The sequence below is a fragment of the Pongo pygmaeus genome, chromosome X, assembly GCF_028885625.2.
Source record: "Pongo pygmaeus isolate AG05252 chromosome X, NHGRI_mPonPyg2-v2.0_pri, whole genome shotgun sequence".
Classification (NCBI taxonomy): domain Eukaryota; kingdom Metazoa; phylum Chordata; class Mammalia; order Primates; family Hominidae; genus Pongo; species Pongo pygmaeus.
Genome location: NC_072396.2, coordinates 124,667,032 through 124,680,067, shown reverse-complemented (window position 1 = coordinate 124,680,067; position 13,036 = coordinate 124,667,032). Strand labels below are relative to the sequence as shown.

At 40.1% G+C, this 13,036-nt stretch overlaps 1 protein-coding gene across 3 annotated transcripts in view; it reads left to right on the top strand.

The window, feature by feature from the left end:
* Positions 1–13,036, top strand: part of LAMP2 (lysosomal associated membrane protein 2) — a 43,003-nt gene that overhangs the window by 15,575 nt on the left and 14,392 nt on the right. For all 3 annotated transcript variants that reach the window (XM_054471600.1, XM_054471602.2, XM_054471601.2), the window contains exons 4-8: positions 4,516–4,674; positions 5,614–5,798; positions 7,223–7,345; positions 10,969–11,032; positions 11,736–11,900. In XM_054471600.1, coding sequence (XP_054327575.1) covers positions 4,516–4,674; positions 5,614–5,798; positions 7,223–7,345; positions 10,969–11,032; positions 11,736–11,900 — 696 coding nt within the window. The remainder of the gene's footprint in view (positions 1–4,515; positions 4,675–5,613; positions 5,799–7,222; positions 7,346–10,968; positions 11,033–11,735; positions 11,901–13,036) is intronic.

The window sequence follows — 13,036 nt, the reverse complement described above, 5'->3', positions numbered from 1 at the left end:
TTACAGGCATGAGCCACTGTACCCGGTCGAGATTTTAATTTTGTTAGGGATATAATTCTCTTCTTTCTCCCCCTGCCCGTTGAGATTGAGTTAATGTGGTATTTGTAGTACCTTAGCTCTTTGCAGATAGTGTTTCATTCTGACCCCAGAAACACAGGTATATGGGCTTTAGTTGCCTAGACCTGGGGATTAATAACTCATTTGGACTTGAGGATATCAAAAGATCCTATTCGAAAGAACCAGAAGTAAATAAGCTCACGTAAAACTTGGGAGGTATTGCAGAATGAGACTTGGAAATCAAATCCTAGTGTTCTTTTTACTAATCTCTTAGTTTGAGAGTATAACTAAAGCAAATGGTTATTGGCTATCTTATCAGTTTATCTTTGTGCCCTGTTTTGCCTTGCAGAGCTAGTATAAGATATGCCCCTCACTTTCAAGTAGCCTAAGAATGAGCTGGGGAGACAAAGCTAAATGCTATTCCTGAGTTACATGGAAAAATTGGAAAACATTGAGCTCAGTCTGATTTTGTTGTTGTTGTTTGCATTTTTGTTTGAGGGAGTAGAGGGTTCATAAATCTCTTCTGACAGTGTGAGGAAAGCTTTAGACTCCCTCTCAATAAAGAAAAAGTACACAGTAAACTTTGCATATGGAACATAGTCTCTGAACCCATATGTAGATCCCTGTGGTTAAGAGTGCCTGATTTAGTTCGAGAATGGTAGCTCATGCCTGTAATCCCAGCACTTTGGGTGGCTGGGGCAGGCTGATCGCTTGAGCCAGGGTGTTCAAGACTAGCCTGGGCAACATATTAAGACTTTATCTCTACAAAAAAAAAAAAAAAAATAGCCAGGTGTGGTGGCGTGTGCCTGTGGTCCCAGCTACCTGGGTGGCTGGGGTGGAGGATCGCTTGAGCCCAGGAGGTTGAGGCTCCAGTGAGCTGTGATCACACCACTACACTCAGCCTGGATGACAGAGAGAGAGAGAGAGAGAGAGACCCTGTCTCAAAAAAAAAAAAAGACTGGCTGATTTAAAAGTGTTCCCGTGTTCCCACAAGTGAGAGAGAGAGAGAGAGAGAGAGAGAGACCCTGTCTCAAAAAAAAAAAAAGACTGGCTGATTTAAAAGTGTTCCCGTGTTCCCACAAGTGGTCCTGATTAGGAGGAGTGATAAAGGAAGGCTCAGTGTGTGTTAGAGTAGTGAGAAAGCTTGGTAGAGAAGTAGGACCTGAGCTGAAACTCAGCTAATGGTAGAATTTGAGTAAGCAGAGGATTTTGAGCAGGATGTTTCCAGCAGGGGGAAGCATAGCATATGCGGCAGTAATTGGAGAGCTGCCTGATTAAATCAGAGGCTGTGTGTGTAGCAGAAGGAAAATAAAGTTGGCTAAATGAAGTGGGCCTAAATTATAGGGGGCCTTGGAAGCCAAGGAAAGACATTTAGCTTGATGGGGTAGGCACTGGGGAATCATTTTAGGTTTTTAAAGCAGGAGAATGATATAACAAAAGCAGAGACAGTAGCTTATAAAGAATATTCTGCAGGATTAGTTGAGAAGTGAGGAGGCTACAGGCAGAGATGCCAGCTTAAGAAGCTGTTATAGTAATCAAGGGCTGATGTAATAAATGCCTGGACTACGGGGGCAGCAGTTGTTAGCAGTTATTAGGAGGAGGTGTTTAATCTGACATATTTGGATAGAAAAACTATGGACCCTGAAATGTTAACACTTTTCTCTTTCTCCTTTTATTTAAAACAAAGGGAGGATTACTTTTTAAATTACTACCTTCTATATAATAATATTTGAAACTATTTGGAATGTTAAATGGCTTCCTGAAATGGACTATTGATAATTTTTTTTTTATATAGTTCAGTGTTTCAAGAATACTAATTTATGGCTGGGCGCAGTGGCTCACACCTGTAATCCCAGCACTTTGGGAGGCTGAGGCTGGTGGATCATTTGAGGTTAGGAGATTGAGACCAGCCTGGCCAACATGGTGAAACCCTGTCTCTACTAAAAATACAAAAATTAGCCGGGTGGTAGTGGTGCGTGCCTGTAATCCCAGCTACTCGGGAGGCTAAAGCAGGAGAATCGCTTGAACCCGGGAGGCGGAGGTTGTGGTGAGCCAAGATTACGCCACTGCACTCTAGCCTGGGCAACAGAGGGAGACCCTTCCCTACCCACCCCCAACAACAACAACAAAAAACTAATTTAGGCCAGGTGCAGTGACTCAATGCCTGTAATCCCAACACTTTGGAAGGCCAGGCAGATCGCTTGAGCTCAGGAGTGTGAGACTAGCCTGGGCAACATAGCGACATTCTGTCTCAAAAAATAAAATCTACTAATTTATTTTTAGGCATCTGATAATTGAAGTAACATTGAAGCTGCTTTTTTCTTTTTAAAATTTTTTTCATGATTAAAATATAGAAATGTACGGGCCAGGTGTGGTGGCTTGTGCCTGTAATCCCAGCACTTTGGGAGGCCGAGGCAGGCAGATAACCTGAGGTCAGAAGTTCGAGACCAACATGATGAAACACCATCTCTACTAAAAATATGAAAATTAGCTGGGCGTGGTGGCGCGCACCTGTAATTCCAGCTACTTGGGAGGTTGAGGCATGAGAATCGTTTGAACCTAGGAGGTGGAGGTTGCAGTGAGCTCACATCATGCCATTGCACTCCAACCTGGGCAACAGAGCAAGACTCCATCTCAAAAAAAAATTATATATATATATAAGTTACATATATAATAAGGGTTTTTTAAAAGGCTCTACATATACATATATATATAAAGATTATGTATCTATAAAGATTATATATGTATACAGAGACTAATATAGCAGACCCATATGTACCCATTATCCAGAATTAATAAATGCTGTTTTTTTAATGTTTGTGTCACTTTTTGATTAAAAAGATAAAACGTTGATGATACAGTTGATATTTCCTTTGTCTTCACTCCCCAGACCCATTTTCCTCCTTGCCTGCTAAGAGGCAAACACTTTCACAAATTTGGGGTATAACCTTCCTGTCTTTATGTTTGTTTTTTACTATATAAGTACGTGTTCATAAACAATACATAGTTTAAAAAAAGCTATTCATAGCATAACTCCAATATGTCTGCAAGTTGTTTTTTTGCTGATTTGTTTTTGAAGTCTGTCTATATACAGCCAGTCACGTATCTATTCATTTTTGTTAACGGTGAGAAGCAATTCTGGAAAAATGTTCTAGTTCATTGGTTTTTTGTTTTGTTTTGTTTTGTTTTTTAATTCCTATGGCCATTAGGGGGTGCCAAGGCAGCATTATATGGCTGCTTGCTACATGATGGAGAGGCACAGAAGGCGGCCTATATTAAGGACCTTGGATACTTTCCTTTCTTGCTACTTCTCCAAAAGAAGCCAAACCACTTGGGTGATCATCGTCTTTTGAAGTTTCACTATACACAGGCTAATAAAAACTACATGAAATGGCTGTAACTTACTGCTTTCATATTCTGAAGATTCCCTGAAATGGAATCATCTTTAAATTTAATCCAGGAAGAGGTTCTGTAAGCTCATGGAGTTAATATAACCTACTTGGGACTAGTAAAACAAAAATAAGGATTTACTATACAAATGTATGATTAATCCATCTCTCTTGCTTCCTTAGTTATAGTCACTAAGTCCTGTTGATTCTACCATAGATAAGTGTTTTCAGTTTGGCTTCTTTGCTCTCTTTCTACTGCCCCACACCATCTTAGTTTAGGCAACCCTCTCTTACCCTTCACCTTAACCAGACCATCACCCTCTGGTTTCCCTCTTAAGTGGCTTCCCTGAAAAGTTTTTCCCCCTGCCTATCCCCTACAAATTTGCTATCTTCCTTAAAATAAATTATATATATGTTATTTTCTGCTTTAAAAATTGAGGCTAGCCCTCGACTGCTAAAAAGAAAAGCCCAAACTGGCCTTAGATCATAGAAGATGCTTCAAAGTATGGTCACCTGCAAGTTGTCTTTCCTTCTTAACCCCCATTTCTTTTTCTTTTTTCTTTTTTCTTTTTTTTTTTTTCTTGAGACAGAATTTTGCTCTTGTCATCCAGGCTGTAGTGCAATGGGCGATCTTGGCTCACTGCAACCTCCATCTCCCGGGTTCAAGCGATTCTCCTGCCTTAGCCTCCCAAGTAACTGGGATTACAGGCACCTGCCACCATGCCCAGCTAATTATTATCTTTTTAGTAGAGACGGGGTTTCACCATGTTGGTCAGGCTGGTCTCAAACTCCTGACCTCAGGTGATCCACACACCTCGGCCTCCCAAAGTGCTGGGATTACAGGCATAGGCCACTGTGCCCAGCCCCTAACCCCCATTTCTTCTTCCCCCTTACTCCTTATGTTTTAGCCACAGTGAACTGGTCATGCGCTTGAGCATGCTATACCCTTTGTCACTTTGGGCCTGGGGTAGGGCAGGCAGAGAGAAGAAGAAAGCCTATACAAATATATTTATATTATCACTTTTCTCCTACCTTCTTGGAAATAGCCATTGTTAATCTTGTTTTATAGGAATTCTTACTGTTGATGAACTTTTGGCCATCAAAATTCCATTGAATGACCTTTTTAGATGCAATAGTTTATCAACTTTGGAAAAGAATGATGTTGTCCAACACTATTGGGATGTTCTTGTACAAGCTTTTGTCCAAAATGGCACAGTGAGCACAAATGGTGAGTAAAGTATATATTTCTGTACTTGGATCCTAATTTAAGAGTAGGGTATACCAGGTAGCTTTCATTGAAGTCATTATCTGAAAGCATTTATATATTGAGGTTTATTCATAGCTTCTACTAGGCTATAAAGTTTTTGTAAAAGCAATTCTTATTTTTGTGGATCTTACAATTTAAAGTTTTTGATGTACATGTTGTGGAATGGTTTTTTAAAAGACACTACCTATACTGTTCTCAGCTGATAAAACCTAATCATTGTTTGAACAGATCCTCAGATAGCTTGATTATCAGCTTTTTTAGCGGTTCCAAGACCAAAGCCTAGAAATCAGATTCATGTTCTAATCTTGAATTTTTAAAGTTGATTTTATAATTTTTATATAGCTTTATGGAAAGGTAATAATTTCTCATTCACCAGTTCTGGAAAACTACTAACACTTCCTAAGAAGAGGTTGAAATGCCTATGATTTGCCATAGGGCTAATGCAAATAAATGGTTCATTTGTATTTAAGTCCTTTGATGATTTCTAAGCTTTTTTCTAGTAAACAGTATCCTTCGTTATGGTGGTTGTATGTGGGAATAAGGAATCAAAAAATTTAAGACTTAACTCTCTGAATTTCATATCAGAGGCAGGCAAAGTTCTTTGGGAATAAAAAGATTTAAGGGTCTGAAAAAGACGAGTATGTGGCCATGTGTGAGCAGATAAAGCATAGGGATGTGTCCTGAGTTTGTCTGCTATGTCGTCATGTAGATATTCTGTATATGAAGCAGCAGTTTAAGAACCTCTGCCTAATTTAGTTTAAAATATACTAACAAGATATTCTCTTCCCCTAATATAACCCTTTTGGACTTCTATTATGAGAATTTTTTTTGGTTTTCCCTGGCCTATGAATTAAGAAAATGTCCGCTTTGGTTTCTTTTGTCCCTTTTTGCTTGTTTTAGAGTTCCTGTGTGATAAAGACAAAACTTCAACAGTGGCACCCACCGTACACACCACTGTGCCATCTCCTACTACAACACCTACTCCAAAGGAAAAACCAGAAGCTGGAACCTATTCAGTTAATAATGGCAATGATACTTGTCTGCTGGCTACCATGGGGCTGCAGCTGAACATCACTCAGGATAAGGTATAGGTGTCTATTTTTATCAATACATCCTTTTGGCATTTCATTTCAAATATTGCGTATCCTACCTTCAGCCCAAAGGTAGTGTTACTAGAATGATTTCGGTTTTTGTTTGTTTGTTTGTTTGTTTGAGATGGAGTCTCGCTCTGTCCCCCAGGCTGGAGTGCAGTGGTGCGATCTCGGCTCACTGCAAACTCTGCCTCCTGGGTTCACGCCATTCTCCTGCCTCAGCCTCCCGAGTTGCTGGGACTACAGGCGCCTGCCACCATGCCCGGCTAATTTTTTGTATTTTTTTAGTAGAGACAGGGTTTCACCCTGTTAGCCAGGATGGTCTCGATCTCCTGACCTCATGCTCCGCCTGTCTCGGCCTCCCAAAGTGCTGGGATTACAGGCATGAGCCACCACGCCCAGCTTTTTCTTTTCTTTTCTTTTTTTTTTTTTTTGAGATGGAGTCTCACATTGTCACCCAGGCTGGAGTGCAGTGGCATGATCTTGGCTCACTGCAACCTCCGCCTCCAGGGTTTAAGTGATTCTCCTGCCTCAGCCTCCCAAGTACCCAAGTAGCTGGGATTACAGACGTGCACTGCCACGCACAACTAATTTTTTTGTATTTTTAGTAGAAATGGGGTTTTACCATGTTGGCCAGGCTGGTCTTGAACTCCTGACCTCAAGTGATCCACCCGCCTCAGCCTCCCAAAGTGCTGGAATTACAGGCGTGAGCCACTGCGCCCAGCCTGATTCAGTTTTAAATGGAGATTTCATGTTGGCTTGTTGAGCTTTGATTAGTTAGGAGTTACTATAACCATGAAGTGTTAATGTCACTTTCAGGTGTTGTGTTGGCCGGCAGAAAACCTAGCAGTTTAAAGTACTCTTTGGGGTTTAGATTCTATTTGCCATCAGTGGATCAGAGTACAAACAATTGGCCTTTATTTCGGTCAGTGTAAAATATAACTCCTTCACACTTTGATCTGAAATGCACTGTAGGTTGGCGTACGGGAATGGCACAGCTATCCGTTTCTCCAGCTATTTGATGACTCGGATCGTGTAGACATGCCCAAGTACATGATGGCACTTCTAGTTGCAATGTTCCACTCAGGCTATAGAGGGAGTGCCAAGAAACAAATCCGATTTCCAGGATCTTGTGACTTAAACAAGCGAGACAGATGGCTCTTGTGCTCCATAAAAATGTGTGTTTTCATTTGGCTCATTACTGTAGAAGCTTCCCTCTTGTTTTTTTTTTTTAAGTTGTCTGAGTCATAGCTTGAGGACCCATGCCAACTTTGTTTGAAAGTTAAGACACCATGAATTTAAGTATCCAGACAAAAGATTTTTTATTCTACGCTGAAGTTGGTTTTGGTAGAGTATAAGGCTTTGCTGGCCACTTTTATAGCTAACCTGTACCTTTTCCCTTTCTTCTTCTCCTGAAGGTTGCTTCAGTTATTAACATCAACCCCAATACAACTCACTCCACAGGCAGCTGCCGTTCTCACACTGCTCTACTTAGACTCAATAGCAGCACCATTAAGTATCTTGACTTTGTCTTTGCTGTGGTGAGTAACAGATTTTTTAAAGTTAGGTTCATTCTCTTAGAAACACATCTGAAAGTCTAAATAGTTGCATGGGGGGAGGGGGATATTTAGCTTTATCTTCCAGTTCTACAGTACTCAATTATAAAGTGTAGTCCATTCATCCCTGTTCATCCCTCAGAGTCTGTGCAATGGTCTGTGGACTGGACTCTTGCATTAATATTCACCAAGAGTGGCCATTTTGCCATTAGACAGACTCTAGGGTAGAAGCAAGAATTAACTCACATCAAAAAAAAAAAAAAAACACCACAATTGTCTAATCTATCCATACATAAGTAATTTCCATGATAATTTTTTCTCTGTTATTGGTTAGGTAGCGCTTATGTTTTTCTGTGATACTATTTGAAGCCATTTGGAGGCTATATTATTTGTAATAGTGTCAGTAATAAAAATAGGTAACATCTATTGAGTACTTACTATGTACAAAGCTCTGTGTTAAGTGTGTGTATGAATTCATTAAATCAGGACAATTTATAATGGCAGCATTCAGGTTTTTGTTGTTGATCAAGAGCTGAAACCTAAACAGAAGGTTTTGGGTTAAGCATACCTGTTCTACTTCTTGCTAGCATAAATTAATCATCGGGGACCTTTATTTCCACCTTCTCAGAAGCAATTATTATTCCCATAATTTCTGTGAAGGGATGTATGTGTGAACATGTTGTGGCAAATGAGACTGGTGGAATAGAAGATAGCTATAAGTGAGGGAAAATGTTGAACCACCAACTATTCTCAAACTAAAAATATTGTATAATTAGATAAAAACCAGTTCTGCTTTTAAGTCAGATTACTGTGTTTGGGGATGGGGAAATAATCTCGACATCTGATATATAAAAATTAGGTATCTTGTTATTTCATATGTGATCTTGGTATTTTGAGTCTAAAGCACATTTTTCTCTTTAGAATATATGCCGAGTAATTGAGGATTACATTAGGCACTTATATTTTGGAAAGGTTTACAAAAATGTTCCTTTTTCCAGCATTCAAATAATTCCTCTGTTAAAGTACCATGTGACCAGTGAATTACTATTGAAAATGTCTAATTAAATTTGTCCTCTCCAGTATGGTAAAACCAGCCTCAGGCACATTCTCTTTTTAAAGTTACCTAATAGAGGTTATGGTCAATAAGAACGAGGAAAGTAGTATTTTGGGTTTATTCCCTTTCAAATGATTGAGTTTGATCTTTCTAGCTGTGGTAGACTCCTAAAAGGAACATGATTTCTCTTGACTCTCATACGGCAATGTTTAGTATTTAAGAATTACAATATTGAATTTACCCAGCAGGCTATTTTAAAACGTAATCCAAAATAGTGACATTTTAATCATGCTACAGGAACTCTGAAAAATCAAGAGACACCTGCAATGTCCCCAGAGTTCAGTGGGGCCCATTATTGCCTTCAACCCTGTCATGATAGATGCTCCTTAGGAGAATTTATAGAATTCGAGTGCGTTATGTGCAGGCTGCTATGGTGGGTTATGAAGAAGAAAGCCAGTATTCTTAAAGTGCCCACAGTTTAGTGGTAATGGGAGAAATCTGCAAATAATTACCATTTTTGTGAAAGGCCTACATGCCATGCCAAGGCTTTTGAACTCGATTCTGTAGGCAGTAGAGTACTGTGGAAGGTGTATATGAAATGGGATGAGTGCCAGACCAGAGAATAGTACAAAGTGCTGCAGGAGAATGGAGGAGGGAGAGGTTAATTCTGGCTGGAGGAGAGTCAGGAAGGTTTAATGGCAGAGATGGCATTTGAGCTGGGCCTTCAAGGATGGGTCTGATTTGTATTGGTAGGGAGATAAGGAGAGTAAGTGGGAAAGTGCAGGTTATCCCTGGATAAAGGGCATAATCAAGACCAGCTGGGAGAATGAGGAGTGTTATACGTTTAGTGAAAATATGGAAAAGTCATTGGGACAAATTGTGGAGTCTTGAATGCAAAGCCAAGATGTAGCCTAAGTCAAGGAGAGATGTGATGAAGGTGTGAAGTCCTCCATTATGCTTCTTCCTGAAATTTCTCTGAAGTCTGTCCCCTAGCTTTTACTCCCCATTGCCTTTGCTCTGGGTCCAGTCCACATTACCTCTTGCCTGGACCATTCAAACAGCTCCTGCCTGATTGCTCCTCTTCCTCACCTTCTCCATTGTTCTACATCAACTTAACCTTCCTAAAGCACATCTCTCCATCAGTGTTTCTCTTTCTTTCTTTTCTTTTCCTTCCTTCCTTCCTTCCTTCCCTCCCTCCTTCCTTCTTTCTTCTTTTCCTTCTTTTCTTTTCTTTCTTTGACGGAGTCTCGCTCTGTCACCCAGGCTGGAGTGCAGTAGCGAGACCTCAGCTCACTACAACCTCCGCCTCCCAGATTCAAGCGATTCTCCTGCCTCAGCTTCCCAAATAGCTGGAACTACAGGCATATGCCACCACGCCTGACTAATTTTTTGTATTTTTAATAGAGACGGGATTTCACCATGTTAGCCAGGATGGTCTCGATCTCCTGACCTCGTGGTCTGCCTGCCTCACAATGTTTCTCTTTTGCCAACAAGGTAACATCTAAAGTCCATGGCTGGGTAGTTCAAGCCTTCTTTTCTCCCATGCAATGCAGCCTGCATTTTCAGCCTTCACTCCCTCTGTATGAACCTTATGTTTCCTTCGGTTCCTTCAGGGTGCTTCCCTCATCCTGTCCTCTATGCACTTCTTGTGAGGTAGGAGAACATAGTAATAATAATTACATAGACTCCACAGCCATACTCCCAAAATGGGGATGATAACAGCACCTATTGCATAGGAGTGTTGTACTTACTCAGCGAAGCATCATATGTAAAGTTTTAAGAACAGTGCTGGGCACTTAGTAAGTGCTCAAATGCTAGCATAAAAATTTGAGATTATGCTTATTTTCTAACTACCGTTATTTATACTCTTGCTCTCTCGAATACCCCTTTTCCCGCTTGTTTCCTAAGAGAATCCTGCCCGGTTCAAAATGCCCCATCCCTAAGCTGGCATTACTTTTTCTCCTCCCTTATTTGGAAGTGATTTCTCTCCTATTTTCATGACTTCTCACTTTCTTTTTTGTAATATGGTTGTTTATGTGTTTATCTTACCTTCCCTGGCAGATTGCAAACAGGGTGAAGGCAGGATTGAAGTGTGGTTCATTTTGGTAGCTCCTGGAGCACTTGCACTCTGAAATTATTAGAATGACTGGCTGATCAGATGAGTACTTCAGAAAGATAATAGCAGTGAAAAGGAAAGATTAGGGCTGGAGGGGCTGAAAGGCAGGGAGCCCACTTAAGCGGCCGCTGTGATCCAGGCTAGAGGTGGTGAGGGCTCAGCAAGTGACAGGAGGAATAAAATTGAGGCCATAAATCTTCAAGTGTCTGAGATCCACATGACTACACCTGTGCTCCAAAAGTTGAAAACAAAACACAGAGGAAAGGGGTTTCTGTCAGATTATGAGTTCTCTTTTACTTAGTTGCAGTTTATTCTACTGCATGGTTTCTTCTTCTGTGTAATAGTGCTAGATTGCTTTTCTTCTGTGGATATTAACCGTATCTGTTATCTGTAGACAGTTGTGATATGTTAATTAACTGGAAGCTCTTTTTCAAACAGAAAAATGAAAACCGCTTTTATCTGAAGGAAGTGAACATCAGCATGTATTTGGTTAATGGCTCCGGTAAGCGAAGCATTGGCCTGGGGAAAAAGACTGTGGGTTACCCTGAAGGATTAGAAATTACAATGGTCTTATTACCAAATAGTGCCTTATTTAATGAAACAGAAGATGCTATGTAAAAAGTGTACCTTGATCATACCTTAAAATCAGTAACTTAGAACTATGATGTTCTGTCTTTTTCTGTATCCCATTTTTTCAAAGTAGAGTAGATAATAATTAAGGATGTGACTGATTTCTAGACTATAGAAACATCTATAGAAAGATAAGGGAACCTAGTTATGGTAAGAATTGCTTTTTGTGAGTTCATCTTGTCCCTCAGGCTCCCATACTTCACTGAAAAACCCTGAGGACTGTTCCTTTTTTTTTTTTTTTGAGACAGGGTCTCGCTCTATGCCCAGGCTAGATTGCAGGGGCGTGACCACAGCTCAATCCCAGGTTCAAGCCAACTACCCACCTCAGCCTCCTAGGTAGCTGGGACTACAGGTGTGCACCATCATGCCCAGCTAATTTTTTTTTGTATTTTTTGTAGAGACAGGGTTTCGCCATGTTGCCCAGGCTGGTCTTGATCTCCTGGGCTCACGCGATCTGCCCACCTTGGCTTCCCAAAGTGCTGGAATTACAGGCGTGAGCCACTGTGCCTGGCCAACTTTCCCATTTTTGATGTTGATAGGATAAGAAGTTAAAAACCTGTTTCTTTTCTTTGAAGTTTTCAGCATTGCAAATAACAATCTCAGCTACTGGGATGCCCCCCTGGGAAGTTCTTATATGTGCAACAAAGAGCAGACTGTTTCAGTGTCTGGAGCATTTCAGATAAATACCTTTGATCTAAGGGTTCAGCCTTTCAATGTGACACAAGGAAAGTATTCTACAGGTAAGAATCAAGCAAACTTCATTAATAATTTATGTTCTTATGTTGACTGATAGGTGGCTTTTCCTTTGAATCATAGACATTTAAACGTTGAAATAGAGGAATATGAATTCATAGCCTTGAGCAAATTGTGAAACTCTATATTTGGCTCATCATTTTGCTCAACCGAGATGTTTTTGTGATCTTAAAATCATTTGCAAAAGAAGTTCTTAAAGCTAAAACTGATAGAAGCTTTAAGTGAGCTTTATTTGAGGTATGGGTTTTAGTTTGTAGGGAAGATGGCACTTGGGAGCGGCAGCTTTGAGCATCTTGCATCTGCTTCCTGAGGCCGTCTTCTCACTGGAAACATTTTCATACCTGAATGAAAGCAGTTTGGTCTGATTTTGTTAAGACAAAAGATAAAGAGCGGTAGCAAAGCCTCAAATATCATGAACTATGTTTTTACCAGCCAAAATGATCTGGAGAGTTTTCAAAGCATGTGCCAGTGTGAATGAGGCTTTTTGAAGATCACTCAGGGATAATGGTGGTATTTATTAGATTTTTAATGAAACCCTTTTGAAGGGCTCATTATAATGTCTTCATACGAATATTTCATACGAAAGACATATTTGGCATTACAAGATTAAAATTTGCATGAAGAAAAAAAGCACATAAAATTCCTTAATTGACTTGTCCTTTTAAGCCTATTACCTAAAATTGGGGGTTTGTGGATCACAACTCCGTTGAGCAGAGCTATTCCAGGCATCCACATCCTTTTCAACCATTAATTCAATGGTTTGGAAGGAAATGTGGAAGCTGTGTTTAAAAGCGAATATACTGTGAGCCATTCGACTACTTTTGCAGTGGTGTTGAATACCTAGTCTGACTTGGTTAGGCCACAATAAATTGGGCTCTCCACCCTACCATTCTTGCGATTAAAGACGTTAGTTACACTTTAAAAATATTTTCAAGAATTCATTTTCCCTTTTGCCTGTTTTGCTTATGTACTTCAATTATTTTGATCCTTTAGTAGCTTTATTTTTGGACTTTTTATCTGGGTCCCCTTCATTATTCCCCTAATTTTAAGTCCAGATTTGTGTTTACAGTTTAAAATCATTTGCAGTATTAGTATCATCACTTCAAGACTGTTTATCTAGTCA